The sequence below is a fragment of the Hyperolius riggenbachi genome, chromosome 3 (genome assembly GCF_040937935.1).
Source record: "Hyperolius riggenbachi isolate aHypRig1 chromosome 3, aHypRig1.pri, whole genome shotgun sequence".
In the NCBI taxonomy this organism is placed as follows: Eukaryota; Metazoa; Chordata; class Amphibia; order Anura; family Hyperoliidae; genus Hyperolius; species Hyperolius riggenbachi.
Window position 1 is genome coordinate 122,462,347 of NC_090648.1, and position 23,978 is coordinate 122,486,324.

Sequence of the window (23,978 nt, forward strand, 5' to 3'; positions counted from 1 at the left end):
CTAAAGCTGTTCAGTGATTAACCCCTTCACTATCACTATACACTATAGTTAAATCGTTAATTAGCTTGATTTAATTGTGTGATAGTCAGAGTGTGAGCTCCAGTGCTGCTGCAGCTGCTAGGTGTCTGTGTGTGTCCTGTGCACAGACCAGGCCAGCTGCTGCCTGCTGGCCAGCTATTAGCCTTAGCTAGCTACAGTTTAGGTTAGGAATTAGGAAATAGCATTACTGTGTTATTGTGTAGTTACTACTAGTTAGTACTGTAGTACTGCAGTCAATGCTAGTAGTTGTTAGAGTAGTAGTACTACTGTGTTAGCTTACTACAGAACTGCTGTGCTGCTGAGCAGTGCCAATGTGACAGTTAGTGTCCTCTCCTCTGCTGTCTGTCACTTGGCACTTGCCGAGTGCAAAGTGCCACATGCAAACACGTGCAAAGTGCCATGTCACGTGCAAAGTGCCACTTTTGCATGTGGCACTTTGCACGTGTCAGGTGGCACGTGCAAAGTGCCAAATGCCAATCCGGCATGGTCCTGGCAGGCGTTACACCTGCTGCAGCTGCTGCATTGCCCTGCTCCTGCTGCTCCCACCATCAGGGTGCCACAGGCCACTACTGCTGTGCTGAAATCACCTATATTTAACCCAAAACACAATTGCTCCATAATTTTTGGAAGGTTTCTGGGCTGAAAACAGTCATGTCCTAGTTGTGCGGTTGGACTTTGGACACAATGTGGGCTGCACGACCGCTGTCTGGAACCTAGTCCTGATGTTAATTGACAGCCATTTTTTTTCTTTTTTTTTTAGGGGATTTAAAGTCCCCACATCATCAATTAGTGTTCCCCTTTACAAAATAATGATGCTACATGCCTCATTTACCCTAAAAAATGTTTTTAAAGCAATTTAAAGGCCACTTCCGTTTTTCTATCCAGCTATCCGAATCCGGACGGATATCCTGGATAGTAGGGTCAGATATCCGATTTGGATTGGAAAGTTTTGAACTCGGATATGCGACCCGGATCGGATATCTGGGTATCCGGATCTAATCCGGCTTTTGAAAAGGGGTATCTGAGCAGCACTGGTGAAAATATCAACTTGGAGAAAAAGTTAATTGCATATGGGCCACTGGGCCTAATTCAGGAAAGTTTATTGTACACTGACTGCACACGTAAACTTTACAGGGTGGTATGCAAATAGAATGCATGCATTGAGCCTACAGGGGCCCATTCATTGGTCGATTTTAGCCATCGATCGATCAATCGATTCTATAGAATCGATCACAAATCGATTCTATCAAATTCACCATTCGATCGATTTGTGGCCAATTTCAATCGATTGGATCTATCTGACAGGATGGAAGATCTAGGTCGATCTGCTGCTGGCAGCAGATCGATGGCCCATAGAGTTGCATTGGATCTAATGGTCCAATACTGCATTTAAGGTGCCCATACATTAGAACAAGTATGGGCAGATTCGACCAAGAGACAAATTTATCTCTAATCGAATCTGATTAGAGATAAATGTGTCTCTAATCGAATCTGCCCATACACTACAGGCCGATTCCCGTCCGATTTCAGCATGAAAGCATCAGGGAATTGGCCGAGTCCGCCGCTGCCCCCAAAATGTATAAATGTATGTAATTATGTAGTGCATTTATACATTACCTGTCCTGTAGCAGTTCCTCGGGTCCATCCGTCCATCTCGCCGGGTAAGCCGCATACACGCTAGCGGCGCATAGCGTCTGACGTCAGCCGCTATGCACCTTCGTGACGTCAGAGCGCCGCCGGCATGTATGTATGTATGTATGTATGTATGCGGAACCTGGCGAGATGGACGGAAACCGTGTGGAGGCCGACACCGGACAGGTAATGTATAAATGCACACACGCTGCATACATTTATACATTGCGGCAGCAGCGGAGGAGGTTTCGTCATCTCGTCGCTCAATCGCAACTCGGCCGCCGTATCGCCGCGCACCCGACCAACCAACCTTGGCCCGAAATCTTCCAGCATGCGCAATCGACCGTGTGGCCAATTTCTGTCAGGCATGCACTTGGCAGCACCAATTTTCATCCAATTAGATTATAATAATCAAATTGGATGGTCGGCAAGCGTATGGGCCCTTTTAGATCAATTTTCAATAGATTTCATTCTGAAATCTATTGGAAATCTGTTCCTAGTGTGTGGCACACATCAGATTTCTGTCAGATTCTACTTGACAGGCCTCTGACAGAAATCTATCTGATGGTCAAATCTGCTGTAAATTAATAAGTGTATGGCCACCTTATGTCTTGTTTTGTGGTGAGCCAGTAATGTACATAACACACCCTATTTACCACCCCAAAAACCATCAGCACACAATACATTTTCTTGAAATAGCCCCACCATCTCCTACTGGGCCCCCAGCTTAACCACTTCAGCCTACAGGTGTTTTCACCTTAAGGACGGAATCTATTTTATCGTCAGCGCTCCTCCCATTCATTCACCAATGACATTACTGTTGAGCATAGGTAAATGACCTGTATCTTGTTTTTTTTCCACAAATTAGGCTGTTTGTGGGTGATACTTGTTTTCAGTAATTACTTTATTTTCTATGCATTTTAAAGGGAAATATAAAAAAATATTTTCTCCAATCACATCCCCTATCATTTTAAAATAAGCAATGCTATTATAAATAAAACCCACCCATTTTATTTGCCCGTTAGTCCCGGCTATCATAACATTTAAATTATGTTTCTAGTACAATGTATGACAGTAAATTATTTGGAAATAAAGGTGTATTTTTTTTCTTTCTTGTGGTTTTTTTTTTTGTATTTGGTCAATAATTACAAGCCCTTATTTGCTAACATAACAGTAATATACCTTAAATACATACATAGTAAAAAAAAAAGCTGAGTCCCTAAGGCAACTATTTATGTATTTATAAAAAAAAAAAAATTACCAGTAAGTTGTTTTTTTTCCAACATCAACTGTCTTTAGCATGGTGCATGAGTTGGACATTAAAGGGGTTCTCTGGTATGTTTAAAACAGCTGAAACTGACACTTACCTGGGGCTTTTATTGGCCACCTGTAGCTGTAATGTCCTGCGCCGTCCTCCTCCGATCACCCATTCCTCACCACCGGTAACCTGCTAATTATTCATCTAACTAGACGAATAGAACTGTGGCTGCAATTCTATTAGTCTAGTTAGACGAATAATTAGCAGGTTACCGGCGGCAGGGAACGGGTGATCGGAGGACGACAGCACGGGACATTACAGCTGCAGGGGGCCAATAAAAGCCCCAGGTAAGTGTCAGCTTCAGCTTTTTTAAACATACCAGAGAACCCCTTTAAAGAAAACCTGAAGTGGAAAGGCAAAAATAAGTTAGACACCTCAGTAGTTGGAAGCCTCTGAATGGTCCAGGGGCTTCCCATACCCTTGTAGAGCTGGCCACTGTTCCAACTTAGACCCCCCCTCATCTTCTGGCTGTTACCAGCTGTAGAGAAGCTCATTAAGACTGCGCATGGGCAAATAATGACAGCACATGCTCAGTAGTATATAGCCGCATTGTACACTGTATATATAGAGGTATAGTGGGCCCCAGAGCTGGTATAGAGGGCTAAAAAAGGATCTGGAAAGCACTACAGAGGCATCTAACCGTTTCATCTCAGGTGTTATTGTTCATGTATGTTATATTTTTCATTAATGTAATTACTCATCCCTCCAACTATCTGAACCCCTCTATGGACACAATAGTGGGCCAGGAAACCAGGTAAACTGATTATTTAACACAAAAATTAACTACAACTATTTACCTTCATTATCATAGGGGCAGGAGGACTGGCTCAAGATGGTGAATACCGCCAGGTTAAGCCTTGAGGATTCGCCTGCATTAAAGATGGAGCAGGAGAAGAAGTCGCCAGGTGTCATGCTATACTAATACCACTGAAGGAGGAACTCTACATTCAGAAGTGTACATTGGATAGATGCTGGTTGAAGCCAGCAGAACTATTTGCTGCAAAAAAAAGGTGTTCAGACTATACTGAGATGTAACCAGAAGGCAGCACAGAGAATGCAGCCGCTTCAGTTTAAACACAGTCAACCAACTTTATTCCACCGTACAAAATATAAAGACAATATCACATCTCAGTTTACATAATACACTGTAGTCTACTACTTCTACCTTAGAGAATTGTATTGGACAATACATGGATGTGGAAGGCTGGTAGCTGCACTGACATAGCAGCAAGCAGTCTAGAGAAGAATCATGAGGCAGCCACTGACGAGCTGTAACTTGTGTGAAATGCTGCTCTCTAGTGGGCATGGTGGAAATATTTTTATCTTTTTTTTTCATAAAGAAAGTAGGAAGTACAGATTATATCCATTAATGACTTATTGATCACTTAAAATCTGTCACACTGTAGGATATAAAAAAAATGCAAATGATATATTTATATTTTTACTGAATTTCAAATAGGCCTTTCTGTGTTGTGTAGTTTTAGTAACATTAAAGTGCACTGGTCATATTATTAAAGGGAAGAGGGAATATATTAGTGGTAAACATGTTATGTACAGTATTTTGATGCACAACATTACTGCATGTCACTAACATTACACGCATATAAACAAAGGGCGACCGGTGACTTAAAGGGAATCCAAGGGTCAGAGATATATAGGGGCTGACATTTATTTCCCTTTAAACAATGCACTTTGCCTGGTAGTCCTGCTGATCCTCTGCCTCTAACTCTTGTAGCCATAAACTCTGAACAAGCATGGTGTTGAGAGGTTTATGACACCTAGGGTACCTTTTAACTCATATGTCCAATTTAGATATGTTTGCACCCATTGTGCACGATTTACATATATGTTACGCATGGTATTATTGTTGTGTGCACTAAACAGTGTTAACATGTGTATGTGGTACTACAGTATTGCATATGACTTTATGCATGCTGTTCTAATTACCGCAGTTTAGTGAATATACCCTGGGAATAGTGGGCTGTTCTGGGTCGGGTTAGTTTTATTCCAAAACAGCCAATATACTTACACTCTTAAATGACCAATGTTTACTAATAATCTTTGTTTTTCTACAATTAGGTTTTTGTTTTTGGCATGAATTGAAATACTAAATAGATCTACATTTGCTTCTGAAATCTTTTCTTTAATATTATGTATATGAAATCAATGTGTTTTGGGGTTTTAATTCATTGAAGGCATACAAGGCAAATTTATTTTTGAAGATCTAAAGATAACGCATTTGCAATTATTGGACAAACGAAAGCTCCCTCACTTACCTGAAGATTTACAGATGCACCAGTGACGGGTTTAGAGGTTATGGCCCTACTGAAGGTCTGTCCCAGTAGCAAAGCACCAGGTCCTGACAGCTTTACATTGGAGTTTTTCAAGAGTCTCATGGAAGATATAGCCCCATATATGGTTGATCTTTATAACTATGTGTTAACTAAGGGTCTACTGAATTTGTTTTGAGCATACCCAGTGTACTTACTGAGGGGGTTGAAGTTAATCAGTTATGACTGAGGTTGTGCAAATATATAAATAACAACATTTTGGAGGTGTGAGTATTTGATGCCGCATGTCATATTCTTGGACAGTCATCATGTACAATATTCTGTATCATTTGACTATCTCCTAATAAAAAATAAGAAAAAAAGTGTTTAAAAGAAAAAAAAAAAACCTTGCTGCGCATGCTGCATGCACTTGCAATCACTAAACTGGATGTGATCAATATGGGGAGTTCATACAAACTGGTCCAATTTCTCCCTGCATACAAATTGCAACCAAATCTGCAATAACTCAGACAACAGCTTACCTACACAATCTGCTCATAGTATTCAAAATCTGTTGCCCCTCATTACATAATAGTGGTACGCACCCCAATTCACTTATTTCAGCAATGCTCCGTGAGGTCTAAAACCTGATACACACATCCAATTATGATTGGCCAATCACTGCTCAATTTAACCACCTCCATGTAGTATGAGGGAAAACAGATTTTGAATACCATATACAGATTGTATAGGTAAGCTATCATACAACATGGTAGTGGTAAATTGGCCAATACAATTGAATGTGTGTACCAGTCTTAATATGACCGAGCTGAGGGTAGAAAATACTTCAGTATTAGACAACCTTTAATCATTTCACCCCATGTTTCCTTGATTGCCTATCACATTCCTTTTGCAGATTCTTTGCGCTCTTTAGTGATACCGCAGTAAATCACACCTGGGGGTAGAATAGGTAGAGTGAGAGCATAATTGAAATTATCAATTTGCCTGACTGGATGTAACTTTTGCTGCAATCTGTATGCAGAGTGAAACCGAATGAATCAAAAAAGGTCATTACTGCCAATTTAGATAGCAGGTTCAAATTTAAAGTGAACCTCCGGACTAAAAATCAACTCAGCAGCACTGAAAAGGCCTGGTGTTTAACAGTTTCACAGCATCAGAACTTTGTTTCTCTTATACAAGCCTCATTTTTAGCTGCACAGAAGAAAACTGCCCGGGCTTTTTTCCCCTGATGCTGTGCAAAGCATGATGGGATTTCTGATGTTATTGTTCTCGTTCTGCTGTTTTGGTGCAATTTTTTTTTTTACATTTTTAATTTGACATTTGAAGCCTAGCGTGTGCAGCTGGGAGGGGTAATCAGGACACAGGACAGTTGGAACTGTGTCTCCTGCTCCTTGTCACCTCCTTTCAACCAAAAAGATGGCTGCTCCCATGACAAAGATGGCAGCCCCCATGAATCACAAACATTTGCCTTTTCTTTTAAAACAGGGTGGGTAAGAGATTATATTACCTATCTATTCTAATTAACATAACTAATGTAACTTGATGACAGTATGTTTGTTTAGGCTGAAGTTCCCCTTTAAGCCTGTATACAAATTGTAATAACATTTCCGTCATCTCAGAAAAATGTGCAATTTATTACCTCTATTTACAAGTAAACACACATGAAAATCTCAGACAGCTGGTAGTTAAAATAAGGCTTTATTGATCTATTAAAAACAAAGGCTTCATATGGAAAGTGGTTTTGTGTCTGTAGTACTTAAACACACACTTAAAGCAAATAGTGTAAACACATACAACAGAGGTGTAGTTGGATATTACGGGCCCCATAGCAGAATTATGATGGGGCCCTCAGATCGAGGCACTCAAGAGAAATGCCACCTGCCGCTATCCTATTAGATATAAGTTGACTGGCCCATGTACATTCCTGTGCAATGTACAATGTACACAGTCTACTGTATGTGCACTGAGATAAAGTCAGAGCGTGGATAAAAACAGGGGAAAAAAAAAAAAAAAAAAAAAATAGTAAACACATTCCCGTTTGGGCCCTTTTTGCTTCAGGGCCCCATAGCAGTTGCTATGGCTATTGCTACGCACCTGACATACAACAAGAAAGTTATAACACTGGAATGCACGTCCCACAATTCCTCGCTGAATAAAGGTAAAGCCTTGAAGTGCTAAACAAATACATAAACTGCCTTCTCCAATATGAAGAAGTATATGGCTTTTTTATACTGTAGATATGGCATTAATAAATGATCTGCTGAATGGACAAGTTTAACTCAGACACGGGCTGTTGAAATCGCTGTCCTGTTTGCAACTTATCTCTGCTAGGATGCAGATTTTAAAATCCCGCCTCCGCATACATATGCCGCAGCTAAACTCTGCTGTCCAATGACGCGTTCTGGGTGCCAATCACAAGCCAATTTGATTGGTTCAGGACTTGGATCACAGCACACAGTAAAATAATAAATTAAAAAATAGCCTGGTCCCTAAGGGGCTAGAGCCTGCAGGGCCTAAACAGGTTAAAGGGAATCTGAAGTGAAAATAAACTTATGATATGATTTGAATGTGTAGTACAGCTAAGAAATAAAACATTAGCAGTAGAAACATGACTAATATGGTTTCCAGTACAGGGTGAGTTAAACTCCAGTTATCTATGCAAAAGAGCCACTTTTCATTTTGAAAAGTATTGGAGGAGAATAGCAGGAAGAGTCATTAAGGCCTCAGCCTCAAATGACCAGGCCAGCAGTTGCATGCATCTCTCTTCAACGTTGGCAAATACAAACAGCTCTGAGATGGCGCATGCAACGTTCGGAAACGAGGGCTCTACCAAATTCTGTCACCATTATCTGATCAACCACTTCCAAAAAGGGTTAAGGACAACTCAGCATCTCCGTAGAATATATAAAAATGAACCTCCCCATAAGCAAGGTTTGTTTGAATGGGCCATTGGTGACGAGTGTTACCTACCTACAGGGAGCTGCTCCCTAAGTCCACATTCCTGTATGGGTATCCACCACCTTCCCCAGAAAGAACCACAGCTTCAGCATTTTAAAGCACCCGGTCGTGTCGCAAGCCCCCGACTGCCGCAATGCACGCTGGGAAATTTACCCACATTTAAAGACTACATCTCCCAGACATGCAATGCAGTAGTTGAGGGTGCACGACACTGCTGGGAGCTTGAATTTGCATCACCTTCGGCTCTCCCTGGAGAAGATGGTGGATCCCATATGGACAGATTAGGGAGGGGAACGGGGGATGGATGAATTAGGGGTGGTGCTAGGGAGCTCTAAATAATGCTGGTCACCCACATCAATGGCCCACAAATATATATATATATATATATATATATATATATATATATATATATTATTTTTTCTGTATAATTATTTTTTCTGTCACCCCTTGTTTACATTGTAAGTATCCCTATATACTGTCCAGCACTGCGTAATATGGCGTTTTATAAATACAATAAATATAATATAGGTGCTCGCGTCTAAGCATTAATTTAAATATTGGCCAGCATACCAACATGCCCATGCTGGCAGGCAAATTTTCCTGGCAAGTGATAGCACTTGCATATATCTAATGAAGAGATTTAAATCATTTTGTAGTTAGATCAGATTTCCAATACAAAGCATATCTGACCTCAAATCATCTTCACCAGTTTTAGGCTAAAATATCCTGTAAACTAACAAAGAGCTTGACTCCTAGACCCTATATCTTCATGTGGTATGCATACCCCAGGGGGTACTTATGTTGGGCTCAGACGGTCCTGGAATTAGTCAATTAAAGCGGTTTAAAACCCTGACATAATATTCAATAAAAACATGTTTTCTTACTTTTTATATGCCATATGGTTATCATATTTGCATTTGTGCATAAGTATTATTCATTTAAAAATTATAGGTTCCCAAAAGTACAGTTTTTTGCTTTGTGAGCAGACTTTGAATTTTATTAATAACTGGTTTTATTCATTGCTGTATTGCAGGCAGACAAGCTTTCAGAGTCTTTGTCTCCAGCACCTTCTCCACAGTCAGAATGTGTCACATTCCTCACTTGATACATTTAAGTAAACACAAGATAACATTATCTAAAGTTTGGATGCATCCAGATTTCACTGCACTGAACTTTCGAGCTTTGTGTGTAACCCTTCGAATGCTGGTCTAGTAAAAAAAAAAAAAAAATGCTGGTTGCATACAATATGCTGTAAATAATGTTTTAGAGCAAAGATAAAATGCTGGGTTATATTCCGCTTTAAGGAATTCACTGAAACTGAGAGACAATGGGAGCAACCCGGGAGGACGGTGAGGGAGCCACTGCATTTAGAAGCTGTTCTCTTCCAGGCAAGTCTTATGGTAGTAAAGCTATAGATCAGTAAGGATTACGCTGTATCTAGACTAGGTCCAAACTGGAGAAAACCAGTCACTTGCATAGCTGAATATTTAACTCTTTCAGGCAGAAAAAGAAGAAAGAAACACAGCCTAGTTATTTTTAAGCTTGGCACTGTACAAAAACATGACTATCTGATCATGTCACTTTGTGTTCACTTTAGGACTCCAAGATAGTTTATAAATCTAGCATATCAGATCATTAAAAATGGCAGTGACTTCTGGGCACATTCTTCCCTTCTTACCCTGCTCTTCTATTGAGTGCTGTGCCGTAGCCCCTCCTCCCCACAGCATCAGAAAATATCACTTAGCACTAGCCAAGGGACAGGACACATCTGTATGCGCTAGCAGAATTGAGCTCAATCCAGATGGGCAACACACATACTCAAGGAGAATACTCCTCTTTACCAGAGCTACCTGTCCTTTTTATTTCCTGGATGGAGAGGCTGTCTTATCTGAATGTTCAGGTCATTACTGATAAGAGATGCTTCTGTAACTGCCAAATAATAAGGTGCAGTAAGAAAACCCATTTTGTCCTATGGTAGAATAGAAACGTATATATTAGGTTAATCAGCTGCAGATTTCAGTATACTTGTGTCTGGGCACACAGCTTCCTGTGCTGTACGTGAAAACCTGTGAACACAGCATCCTTTATACAGTGCATGCTATGCATGCCTGATTAGACATATTCTATTGCATATCATAAGGCCTTGGCAGAGATATACAGGTGATATGGTTCTTAAAATATACCCATGTCTCTGCATAGGTAAATATACAAAGAATAAGCTGAGAGCAGCGCATTCCTAGTGCACACTTCATATCTGTGAGTGAACAAATTCTTTGTTTCTTATGCCTCACATCAATGTACAGAAGATAAACACACCATACAGTGGGTATGAGGCAGACTCCTACAGGTGAAACAAAATAAGGTAATCCCTATGTCTCAGAACAGAATCATCCAGAAGGCAACATAGGCATCGCCGGGCACCTAAACCAGGCATCTAATAGCAGCAATGCTATGCTGCGCGGGGCGCGCAAGAGTATTTTGGGGCTCGGCCGATCACCGGACCCCAAACTACACCTCCCTCAGAGTTGTGACGACTCAGAAGGGGGAATAGCATTTAACTCCACCGGTGAGTTTAGCAGCAGTAGGGTGAGCTGCCATTTCTCTCCCCACGCGTACCCGTGGCGTACTAATATGTACATACCTGGGGCCCAGTAGGTGACAGGGAGCCCCAACTACCACTTTGTATGGACCGTTCTCTCATCTTAGATTACCTAAAGGTCCCATAAGTAGGAGCCAAAGCTTACCTAGGGCCCAATTTCATCTTAATCCAACTCCGGGCATAGATACATATTGAGTTAGTGTGTGCTGGAAGCCCATTCTGGGGGCATGTTTCATGGGAAAAACAGCAAATACATCTGCAGCTTTCTAATGAACACTGCACATCTCTGAACGATCATATTCTGTTTCATTTGAGAAGGTCTTCATCCAAAGTTAATGAATAGAAAGGTAACATTTCTGACAGTAATGGAGGCACACTTTTACAGGTGACTTTACCCATAAAAAAAAAAAGGTAGCTCTAAGTCTGGGGCTTACATACCAGTAAATATTCATAGAACACGTGGACGGCCCAGCCCCTGCATGCTTACTGCACTTTATGAGAAAACTGAGAATGGTGGTATTTTCCTAGTGCATATCACTCTTCCCCTGATTGCCCCTGAATGGTCATATCCTATTCCATATCACACAACTTATAAGCAGGGCATAGGGTTCTACAGGTGACAAGATTCATGAAAAGGTATATCTGCAAGTTAAATATACCAAGCTTTTCACCAGAGGGAGCAGCCAGAGCATCAGCCCACACAGTAGTGCAGGCATAGGCCTATGCGAGGAGTTTGGTCAACATGACAACACGTTACAATAGTTACATCACACAGGCTCTTCTTTCTGACCCTCAGAGCCACCGTCCTCCTTAACCATGCTAAGGATAGTGTGGTCAGCCTCCTCCGGCAAAGCTTCATTTCTCACATACAGATAAGTCTCAGTGTCTGCCATGTCCAGGAGTTCATCCAGAGAGGCCACTACAGTGTCATGTTCTTGTACAGTCTCTGGATACAGGGATGCTGACTGATGGATCCGCAGTGACCTGCGCACCGGGGTCAGACACTTCCACTCTTGGCTGCTGCCATCTCTCTTCTTCTTGCTGAATGGGTAAAATATAGGAGTCAATGACATGCTGACTAAGGGGACACTCAATTAAGGCATGCAGCGTGACCTGCCAACATCAGAGACCTTTTACACTAATTTCAACATTAGAGAAAGCTGGTGTTAAGCACATTTACATTGCTTGTAGCTTCACTAAACTATACTTAATAGCAATCTTATACCATTTTTTTATTCCGTTCATACTGGGAAAATAGCCTTATTTCAACTTCAAGCATAATTTTACTTTGAAATACATTTTTGCAAAAATCGGGCCTGGTCACTACTACCATGCATTTTCATTAATAAGGCCAGAAACCCACTAGAAGCAATTTCTAATCGCTAGTGATTTGAAAAAGCTCTTGGTAATGCAATGCTATGGGGGATTTTTATAAAATCACATCGCTCAAATGTGATCACACCCATTGCATTACATTAGCAAGAGTTTTCAAATCGCGAAGCGCTCAGAAAAGCGCTCCTAGTGGGTTTCTGGCCTAATTGTGCTCCGCATGGAGTAGAGAACACTGCAGTGACATATTCTTATGGAGTCAGCACCCCCCATCCTCATGCTGCTGGTATAGCAATGTAATAAACCAGAGAATTGCCCACTGGTGTAGGTAAAGCTTACACCATTATAAAAGCTTAACCACTTGAGGACAACAGTCTTTTCGCCCCTTAAGGACCAGAGCCTTTTTCTCCATTCAGACCACTGCAGCTTTCACGGTTTATTGCTCGGTCATACAACCTACCACCTAAATGAATTTTACCTCCTTTTCTTGTCACTAATACAGCTTTCTTTTGGTGCTATTTGATTGCTGCTGCGAGTTTTAGTTTTTATTATTTTCATCAAAAAAAGACATGAATTTTGTCAAAAAAAATGACTAACTTTCTGTGCTGACACTTTTCAAATAAAGTAAAATTTCCTATACATTTGAGCGCGAAAGTTATTCTGCTACACGTCTTTGATTAAAAAAAAACCATTCAGTGTATATTTATTGGATTGGGTAAAAGTTATAGCGTTTACAAACTACGGTGCCAAAAGTGAATTTTCCTATTTTCAAGCATCTCTGACTATTCTGACCCCCTGTCATGTTTCATGAGTTGCTAAAATTCCAGGATAGTATAAATACCCCCTAAATGACCCCATTTTGGAAAGAAGGCATCCCAAAGTATTCACTGAGAGGCATGGTGAGTTCATAGAAGATTTTATTTTTTGTCACAAGTTAGCAGAAAATGACACTGACAAAAAAAAAAAAAAAAAAAAAAAGTTTCCATTTCTTCTAACTTGCGACAAAAAAAATGAAATCTGCCACGGACTCACTATGCTCCTCTCTGAATACCTTGAAGTGTCTTCTTTCCAAAATGGGGTCATTTGTAGGGTGTGTTCACTGTCCTGGCATTTTGGGGGGTGCCTAATTGTAAGCACCCCTGTAAAGCCTAAAGATGCTCATTGGACTTTGGGCCCCTTAGCGCAGTTAGGCTGCAAAAAAGTGCCACACATGTGGTATTGCCGTACTCAGGAGAAGTAGTGTAATGTGTTTTGGGGTGTATTTTTACACATACCCATGCTGGGTGGGAGAAATATCTCCGTAAATGACAATTGTTTGATTTTTTTTTTTTTACACACAATTGTCCATTTACAGAGAAATTTCTCCCACTCAGCATGGGTATGTGTAAAAATACACCACAAAACACATTATACTACTTCTCCTGAGTACGGCGATACCACATGTGTGGCACTTTTTTGCACCCTAACTGCGCTAAGGGGCCCAAAGTCCAATGAGTACCTTTAGGATTTCACAGGTCATTTTGCGACATTTGGTTTCAAGACTACTCCTCACGGTTTAGGGCCCCTAAAATGCCAGGGCAGTATAGGAACCCCACAAATGACCCCATTTTAGAAAGAAGACACCCCAAGGTATTCCGTTAGGAGTATGGTGAGTTCATAGAAGATTTTTTTTTTTGTCAAAAGTTAGCGGAAATTGATTATAATTGTGTTTTTTCACAAAGTGTCATTTTCCGCTAACTTGTGACACAAAATAAAATCTTCTATGAACTCACCATACTCCTAATGGAATACCTTGGGGTGTCTTCTTTCTAAAATGCGGTCATTTGTGGGGTTCCTATACTGCCCTGGCATTTTAGGGGCCCTAAACCGTGAGGAGTAGTCTTGAAACCAAATGTCGCAAAATGACCTGTAAAATCCTAAAGGTACTCATTGGACTTTGGGCCCCTTAGCGCACTCAGAGTGCAAAAAAATGCCACACATGTGGTACCGCCGTACTCAGGAGAAGTAGTATAATGTGTTCTGTGGTGTATTTTTACACATACCCATGCTGGGTGGGAGAATTATCTCCGTAAATGACAATTGTTTGATTTTTTTTTTTTTATTATTTTTTTTAAACACACAATTGTCCATTTACAGAGAAATTTCTCCCACCCAGCATGGGTATGTATAAAAATACACCCCAAAACACATTATACTACTTCTTCTGAGTACGGCGATACCACATGTGTGACACTTTTTTGCAACCTTAGGCCTAACGTCCTATTCACAGGTCATTTTGAGGCATTTGGATTCTAGACTACTCCTCACGGTTTAGGGCCCCTAAAAGGCCAGGGCAGTATAGGAACCCTACAAGTGACCCCATTTTAGAAAGAAGACACCCCAAGGTATTCTGTTAGGAGTATGGTGAGTTCATAGAAGATTTTTTTTTGTTACAAGTTAGCAGAAAATGACACTTTGTGAAAAAAAAAATTACAAATCAATTTCCGCTAACTTGTGACAAAAAATAAAATCTTCTATGAACTCATCATATACCTAACAGAATACCTTGGGGTGTCTTCTTTCTAAAATGGGGTCACTTGTGGGGTTCCTATACTGCCCTGGCATTTTAGGGGCCCTAAACCGTGAGGAGTAGTCTGGAAACCAAATGCCGCAAAATGACCCTTGAAATCCTAAAGGTACTCATTGGACTTTGGGCCCCTTAGCGCAGTTAGGGTGCAAAAAAGTGTCACATGTGGTATCGCCGTACTCAGGAGAAGTAGTATAATGTGTTTTGGGGTGTATTTTTACATATAACTATGCTGGGTGGGAGAAATATCTCTGTAAATGACACATTTTTGATTTTTTTTAAACACAATTGTCCATTTACAGAGAGATTTCTCCCACCCAGCATGGGTATGTGTAAAAATACACCACAAAACACATTATACTACTTCTCCTGAGTACGGCGATACCACGTGTGACACTTTTTTGCAGCCTAGGTGCGCTAAGGGGCCCAACGTCCTATTCACAGGTCATTTTGAGGCATTTGTTTTCTAGACTACTCCTCACGGTTTAGGGCCCCTAAAATGCCAGGGCAGTATAGGAACCCCACAAGTGACCCCATTTTAGAAAGAAGACACCCCAAGGTAATCCGTTAGGTGTATGGTGAGTTCATAGAAGATTTTATTTTTTGTCACATGTTAGTGAAAAATGACACTTTGTGAAAAAAACAATAAAAATTGATTTCCGCTAACTGTTAAAAAAATAAAATCTTCTATGAACTCGTCATACACCTAACAGAATACCTTGGGGTGTCTTTTCTAAAATGGGGTCACTTGTGGGGTTCCTATACTGCCCTGGCATTTTACGGGCCCAAAACCGCGAGTAGTCGGGAAACCAAATTTCTTAAAATGACTGTTCAGGGGTATAAGCATCTGCAAATTTTGTTGACAGGTGGTCTATGAGGGGGCAAATTTTGTGGAACCGGTCATAAGCAGGGTGGCCTCTTAGATGACAGGTTGTATTGGGCCTGATCTGATGGATAGGAGTGCTAGGGGGGTGACAGGAGGCGATTGATGGGTGTCTCAGGGGGTGGTTAGAGGGGAAAATAGATACAATCAATGCACTGGGGAGGTGATCGGAAGGGGGTCTGAGGGTTTGGCCGAGTGATCAAGAGCCCACACGGGGCAAATTAGGGCCTGATCTGATGGGTAGGTGTGCTAGGGGGTGACAGGTGGTGATTGATGGGTGTCTCAAGGTGTGATTAGAGGGGGGGAAATAGATGCAAGCAATGCACTGTATCAGTGTATCAGTGACAGGGAGTGATTGATGGGTAATTAGTGGGTGTTTAGAGGAGAGAACAGATGTAAACACTGCACTTGGGAGGTGATCTGACATCGGATCTGCGGGCGATCTATTGGTGTGGGTGGGTAATCAGATTGCCCGTTAGGGGCTGATTGATGGGTGGCAGTGACAGGGGGTGATTGATGGGTGGCAGTGACAGGGGGTGATTGATAGGTGATCAGTGGGTTATTACAGGGAAGAAGAGATGTAAATATTGCACTTGCAAATTGATTAGGGGGGGTCTGAGGGCAATCTGAGCGTGTAGGCAGGTGATTGGGTGCCCACAAGGGGCAGATTAGGGTCTGATCTGATGGGTAACAGTGACAGGTGGTGATAGGGGGTGATTGATGGGTAATTAGTGGGTGTTTGGAGGAGAGAATAGATGTAAACACTGCACTTGGGAGGTGATCTGACGTCGGATCTGCGGGCGATCTATTGGTGTGGGTGGGTGATCAGATTGCCCGCAAGGGGCTGATTGATGGGTGGCAGTGACAGGGGGTGATTGATGGGTGATTGACAGGTGATCAGGGGGGATAGATGCATACAGTACACGGGGGGGGGGGGGTCTGGGGAGAATCTGAGGGGTGGGGGGGGGTGATCAGGAGGGAGCAGGGGGCAGTTTAGTCTAAAAAAATAGCTTTTTTAGATAGTGACAGGGAGTGATTGATGGGTTATTAGGGGGGTGATTGGGTGCAAACAGGGGTCTGGGGGGTGGGCAGGGGGGGGGGTCTGAGGGGTGCTATGGGAGATCAGGGGGCAGGGGGGGGGGGGGGAAGAAATCAGTGTGCTTGGTGCAGACTAGGGTGGCTGCAGCCTGCCCTGGTGGTCCCTCGGACACTGGGACCACCAGGGCAGGAGGCAGCAAGTATAATAGGCTTTGTATACATTACAAAGCCTATTATAATATTTACATGCGGAGATCCGGGTGCTAGTAACCCGCCGGCGCTTCCGAACGGCCGGCAGGTTACAGCGTGAGGGGGGCGGAGCCAGTCGCCGGCGGCTGATCGCGTCACTAATGACGCGATCGCCGCATAACCACGCCTGCCGCCGCCTCCGCCGATGGGCGTATTGCGGTCGTTTGGGCCCAGTCTTTGCCGCCGCCCATCGGCTGGGGGCGGTCGGCAAGTGGTTAAATACTTTCCCAACATCCACTAATACTTTTATTTATCTAAAAATATTTGACTCACACTGGATTATATATGGGAGTTATTTCAAAAAACTGTTAAGGTACCAATACATATAGCAATGATGGGAAGATTCAACCAAGAGAGATTTCTCTCTAACCGAATCAGATCAGAGAGATCTGTCGGCTGCCCATACACTGCATGGAGATTCCAAGACTAGAGGGAAAATAACCCAGCATGCACAGCGTTTTCTACAAGAGATAGTAAAGATGCCATTTTAGTCCACATGGAACCTTGATTATAATTTTTACAGTAAAATCTCTTTATAGTAAACCCCAGCAGTTCCTTACCCAATGCATCTGCCTTAGTTGATGCGCTCCTTTTGCATTCCACGTCACTCCCATGCTTCCTTCAACCCAGAAAAAGAAAGCATGGGAGGGACGTGGACAGCAAATGGAGCGCATAGTCTAAGGCAGACGCACTGGGCAAGTTACACTGCCTCAGCCCCCCCCCCCCCCCTCCCCCAACCAGTCCAATTTCATTTAAATTTTTATTCAGAAGAGCTAGGTACTCGTCCTGCTCTATATGATCTGTATGATTACCACTATAGGACAACTAGATCCACATGGCTTTGTTGGCTTCCAATAACATCAGTACACAAAGCGAACTGTTACCTTGAAGGACAAGCAACCTGGAATTTCACAGCAGAGCCCTGGTCATAATGTCCCGTTACAGAACATGCCGTCTCTGCATCGTCGGCAGGCTTCGTGACTGGAGTGACATGGCACTGAACAGCTTTATCCTCTGCCTCCTCATTCTCTACTGCAGAGTTCTCAGCCTTATTCTCTGCTAATTCTTCCTCACGGTCCACTGCAGTGTCCTCACTGGGTAATGGGCCAAAGGTAACAACTACAAAACACCAAGTAAAGGAAACATGAGAACTTCATGAAGTAGTCATTACTGTGTCTGCAAACCCTTAACACAGAAGACAATTACAGTACCTTTGGTTTTCTTGTTTGTATTCTTCATAATGTCAAAGACAACTTCTCTCAATTCATCAATAGGCTGTGGAGGGAAAAGCAATTTGAAATGATATTAAGACTTGCTGGTTTGGGACAACAACAACAATTCCAGGGATCATATGTAATGTATGAAATTCCAAATGATGCGCAAATAATGTGTGGAATAAATACACTATAAAAATAACAGAAAAAGAGTTATGTATGCTTTATTTACCCAACTGCAGTTTTGCACTTCTGGCAGCTGAAGCCTTATGCTGGGCATACACGGCTCGTTTTATATTATCGAGCCGCTGATGGCTCGATTGATAATATCTGCCGTGTCTGATCACCGCGCCAGATCGATATCGCGCTCGATCCCCAAAGTGCCTGCGGGGACGAGTGGGAATCGATCTGCACACCTGCGGGGACGCGCCGGTATCGAGCCAGCGGCGCGCAAATAGAGCGTAATATTGATCCGGCACAGTGATCGGACACGGCGGATATTATCAATCGAGCCGTCAGCGGCTCGATAATATAAAACGAGCCGTGTATGCCCAGCATTATACAGATGTTAGTCCAAGTAAGCCAACTTAGGGTGGAGCTGGGCACACACACCTGACCCACCAGGCTAAGGTGGGTCAAGTGTGCTTACAGCTGAGGGACACATCTGTTTCAGTGGAGAAGGGACAACAGTGCATAGATGGCAACGCACCTTCTGGCAGCTGGGGGGGGGGGGGGGGGGGGGGGGGGGGGGGGAAATGCAGACGGAAGAGGGAGGGGAAGACAGTTGCACAGAATTGGTGTCTCTTAAGATCAGGCATACTGGATCTTTATGCAACCTTGGGGGATACTTGTATACATGGTAGATTCTAAGCCAAAATGGTCCTGAGTGGCTTACTTGGCATAGTGTCATTTAGACTGCATATGTAGGTTAACTGCTTGTAGTTCCAGGATGTAGATTCTATGTTCTAACTAGTGCTGCTGTAGGTTTTATGACATAGAATCTATGTCCGGCATTAAAAACTGCCACCTGCTGCGCGTGCACGTCATCGTGCACGTTTCTTATGAATAATTGTTGCTAGCTAATCACAATCATTTAATAAAGTGCAAAAATAAGGTTTTAAACATTTAAAGACACATGGTCCCAATAATTATTATTTATTTTTTAAATCCCCAATCTAGCCTAATAACCCATTATTACCACCTGCAATATCTATTTATAAAAACTTTTAATGACTGCCGCCTGTAGTGATTGGATGCGATAGCTAGGGCATGCTCTACAGATGTATTGCTCTGCCATTGCGTAGTGATGCCTTAGCGAACGCATCTGATCGCCAGACGCACAGACTGGTGAGAAAGGTCTGCCAAACCCTCAGCTAGTAACAAAATATGGCATATGGGAAATAGTTTTAAACCAGGAAGGGCCAAAGAATTAAACTTTGCTGTGTTTATAACTGTGGGACGTGTCATTTGAAAATTAGAAATGGTGAAAAAACGGAAAAAAATTTAGGGCATTTCCTGCATTTATGCCTAATTTTTCATAAAAGGACTATAATAAAATAAAGTGGAGGGAAAATATTACCCAAAGTAAGCCTAGATTGTACTGAAACAATATATAGATCACTAAGATGCATAAGTACGGTAATTAAAAAGTTAGTGCTATTTAAAATTAAAAAAAAAATAAAGTGTCAAAAATGTCAGGAACCTTAAAGAGACACTGAAGCGAGACTAAATCTTGCTTCAGCTCTCATATATAGCAGGGGCACGTGTGCCCCTGCTAAACCGCCGCTATCCCGCGGCTAATTGGGGGTCCCTTCACCCCCAACCCACCCCCCGCAAACCTTGGTCGGAAAATGGTCGCTGGTTGTCTCTTCCTGGAGGCAAGGGCTAACGGCTGCAGCCCTGCCTCCCAGCGCGTCTATCAGACGCGCATCACCGCCTCTCCCCCGCCCCTCTCAGTGAAGGAAGACTGAGAGGGGCGGGGAGAGGCGGAGATACGCGCTGACAGACGCGCATGGGGCAGGGCTGCGGCGGTTAGCCCTGCCCCAACCAGGAAGCGCTCCCCCGCATTACGGAGGGGGTTTGGGGGGACAGGGACCCCCGTTAAGCCGCGGGATAGCGGCGTTTTAGCAGGGGCACACGTGCCCCTGCTATATATGAGGTCTGAAGCGAGATCTATTCTCGCTTCAGACTCTCTTTAACTGAACGGGGAGTAAAGAGTTCCACTTACCTGGGGCTATTAACCTCCCCGGCGTTCTATTGAGATCGCCAGGGAGGCTGCGGGAGGGTTTTTTTTTTTAATAAAAAAAAAAAACTATTTCATGCAGCCAACTGAAAGTTGGCTGCATGAAAGCCCACTAGAGGGCGCTCCGGAGGCGTTCTTCCGATCGCCTCCGGCGCCCAGAATAAACAAGGAAGGCCGCAATGAGCAGCCTTCCTTGTTTGGCTTTCCTCGTCGCCATGGCGACGAGCGGAGTGACGTCATGGACGTCAGCCGCCTCCGATCCAGCCCTTAGCGCTGGCCGGAACTGATTGGTCCGGCTGCGCAGGGCTCGGGCGGCTGGGGGGACCCTCTTTCGCCGAGTGGCGGCGATCAGGCAGCACACGCGGCTGGCAAAGTGCCGGCTGCGTGTGCTGCTTTTTATTTGAAGAAAATCGGCCCAGCAGGGCCTGAGCGGCAGCCTCCGGCGGTGATGGACGAGCTGAGCTCGTCCATACCGCTCAGGAGGTTAACAGCACCCTGCAACAGTCCTGTGCCCTCGGAGCCGCTCTGGAATCCTCGGGTCCCCCACTGTCACTTAAGTTTCGTTTTTGACGACTCACCAGTCGGCCGGCCGCCATGCGTATTATTGGACGCATTCCCTACTGCTATTAGCGCTGTTGCGGACCGCAACGTGTACAAAAATACGGGTTGCCGCATTCCGCACGCGTAGATATGTGGCAACGCGTATTTTTGTACACGTTACGGTCCGCAACAGCGCTAATTGCAGTAGGGAATGCGTCCAATAATACGCATGGCGGCCGGCCGACTGGTGAGCCGTCAAAAACGAAACTAAGTGACAGCGGGGGACCGGAGGATTCCAGAGCGGCTCCGAGGGCACAGGACTGCTGCAGGGGACTGTTAATAGCCCCAGGTAAGTGAAACTCTTTACCCCCAGTTCAGTTAAGGTTCCCGTTAAGAGGTAAATACCACAAACCAGTTAAGATTGCATGCTAGCGTACAACATATGACTTTTCCATTATGTTGTGTTCCTGCTTGTACAGGGAATGCAATAGCCATTATAAACGTAGCCTTAGATTATAGATTTAAAAAAAAAACAAAAAACCTGCAGTATTGGTTGGCACCTTGTGTACATTTGCAGCTTTCTATTGTATAAAAGGGAGGGGAGCCCTCACTCACACATTCACTCATGTTGTATAGAGGGTGTAGCAAAAGTGGATGTTTGTAATAAAGTCCAGTACTACATGTTCAGGAGCACCTTCTGTAACAGAGAAATGAATGGAACCTTGGAGAAAGTAAGGGGTGCTGTGTCAGTGCGCACTCTGTACAATACAGAGATGTTAGTTCACTGATACTTACAGTCGCTCCACACTGGACACCCTGCTTGTAGATCTCGACTACATCAAAGATGCCTTCTCGCTCTAGGAGCTTGGCCTTGCACACCCAGTATTTTGCAAACTTCTTCCCCTCAGGAATTTTGTCCAGGGCAGAATGGATATCCTCTGCCGAAACACACTTCAAAAAAAAAAAAAAAAGGAGGTAAAAAGCAAGTCATCATGGTAAGCAAAGGCCTAACATGGTTTATAAAGGGAAAAACAAAATCATTCCCTGGCTGCCCCGGTTTTAACCAGTCTGGTTTCCGCTATGTTTTTTTGTTTAACAGTGCATCTGTAAGCAATTGCACCCAACAATGCTGAAAAGGCATTAGAACAACAAGCCATCTCAGGCCAGCAAGATAGAGGATGTCATAACTGGAATTTCTTAAAAAAAAGTAGCTTAATAAAATGGAAAATACAAACAGTTTCCAAACTCGCACCCCCATAAAAGTGTGACTGAAAATTGTGCAGCATATTCTCTCATCTGTCAACGCTTGTATTTCCCAAAAGGGTTGATGAAAAGTTAGCATGTGTGCAAATCCCGTCTTGGCATGACAATACGAGATATGACCGTGAGTTTATTCCTTCAATGGTCACGCAATGGCCAGCAGAGCCACCAACCAGCAACACTGTAAATTGTTACCACTAGGCACTGCAGTGGCTAGCCCTCTGCCTCTGCAGCTCTAGGATCCCAGTTTCAACTATCTGCATAGAGTGTAAATATTCCTCTCGTTGCCGGATCAGGTAGCGTCCATTACCTTCTCTCCACGCCACTCCTGGCTACACCAATCCATCACTTTCACTTTGGTGACCTTTAGGGTCACAATACTGGAGACGCAGCATCTGTGCTCTCCTTTGAGAGTAGAGGGGGTGGGGGACAGGTGGGAGCAAGCAGGGGAGAGTCTATTAGAAGGCAAGCGAGCAGGGCACACTGAGGCATGACCTTCAGATGGGAACATGCCTATGTCCCTTTTTTTATTTTTTAGATTTTAAGCTGCCTTGGGTACACTTTAAAGCTTGATTCACACTTGAGCGCAGAAGAAAAACTTTTTCCAGTTTACGGATTACAAAATGTATATTTTGATATATCCTGTTTTATTAATTAGATGTGTTTATAAATGTCAAGTTTGCAACAGAATTGTTGGATCTGTTGCAGTCAGCACAACGCAAAATTCCCGACGTGTAAGACTTTTCTGGACAAACAGAAGAGTTTCCTATAGAAGCCTATGATGGAGATGCATCCGCTCGGAACTCAAAAACAGACCACCAGAGTGGGTACTGCACTGTGCAATCCAGCTGGCCGTTGGGAATCCGACTTAAGTGTGGCCCGAGCTTAAGGCCCCATACACACATCAGACCATAGTCTTTTGAAATTGAAAGATCACAGACCAATCTTACCACCCTTCATGTAGTATGAGAGCCATACTCTACACAGTCTTTTCTATGGAGCTGAACTCCACATCAGAAAAAAATCTTTGCAAGATGCTGCACACACAGATGCTGTACAGACACAAAAGATCAGTATCTGCAAAAGATCTGTTCCTGCCAAAAATCCATTCCTGCAAATTGCAATGATAGTCTATGAGATCTGCAGATCATCATACACACATGATTTAACTGACATTCATCTGCAGATTAGATCCACCAGGATGGATTTTCAGATCTGCAGATGATTGCTTGATCTGCAGATGAATGTCAGTTAAATCATGTGTGTATGATGATCTGCAGATCTCATAGACTATCATTGCAATTTGCAGGAATGGATTTTTGGCAGGAACAGATCTTTTGCAGATACTGATCTTTTGTGTCTGTACAGCATCTGTGTGTGCAGCATCTTGCAAAGATTTTTTTCTGATGTGGAGTTCAGCTCCATAGAAAAGACTGTGTAGAGTATGGCTCTCATACTACATGAAGGGTGGTAAGATTGGTCTGTGATCTTTCAATTTCAAAAGACTATGGTCTGATGTGTGTATGGGGCCTTAGACTAGGACTTTGGAAGGAAAATTGGTTTGTAAATTGCTGATAGTCCCCTCTCAGGGTTATTCTGTATATTCTATAAAGCACTGCATAAAATGTCTGCATTATGTCTGATGCCGGTGATCATTGATTGATTACAGGCACTTTGATCGGTTTTGGGAACACCTGTTCCCATTCATGATCAGTGTAGCAACGAGAACGGGTGCACACGGATGGCAATCATGGCAGAGTACGCATATCAACGCCGAGGGTAAGATGAAGTCTCAAGGGGCGTAGATATACTGTAATCGG

The 23,978-nt window shown here is 43.2% G+C and overlaps 2 protein-coding genes across 2 annotated transcripts in view; one reads left to right on the plus strand and one right to left on the minus strand.

Annotated features, from left to right (window-relative positions):
- Positions 1-5,536, plus strand: part of LOC137562980 (cytosolic purine 5'-nucleotidase-like) — a 127,494-nt gene extending 121,958 nt beyond the window's left edge. Inside the window, exon 18 of the mRNA XM_068274859.1 lies at positions 3,801-5,536. Within this exon, the coding sequence (XP_068130960.1) occupies positions 3,801-3,911 (111 nt within the window). The 3' untranslated portion in view covers positions 3,912-5,536. The remainder of the gene's footprint in view (positions 1-3,800) is intronic.
- A 1,423-nt stretch (positions 5,537-6,959) lies between these two features.
- The window catches only part of CKAP2L (cytoskeleton associated protein 2 like), a 29,749-nt gene continuing 12,730 nt past the window's right edge, over positions 6,960-23,978 (minus strand). The window contains exons 6-9 of the mRNA XM_068274857.1: positions 21,694-21,849; positions 18,114-18,177; positions 17,787-18,021; positions 6,960-11,878 (exon numbers count right to left, since the gene is read on the minus strand). Coding sequence (XP_068130958.1) covers positions 11,605-11,878; positions 17,787-18,021; positions 18,114-18,177; positions 21,694-21,849 — 729 coding nt within the window. The 3' untranslated portion in view covers positions 6,960-11,604. The remainder of the gene's footprint in view (positions 11,879-17,786; positions 18,022-18,113; positions 18,178-21,693; positions 21,850-23,978) is intronic.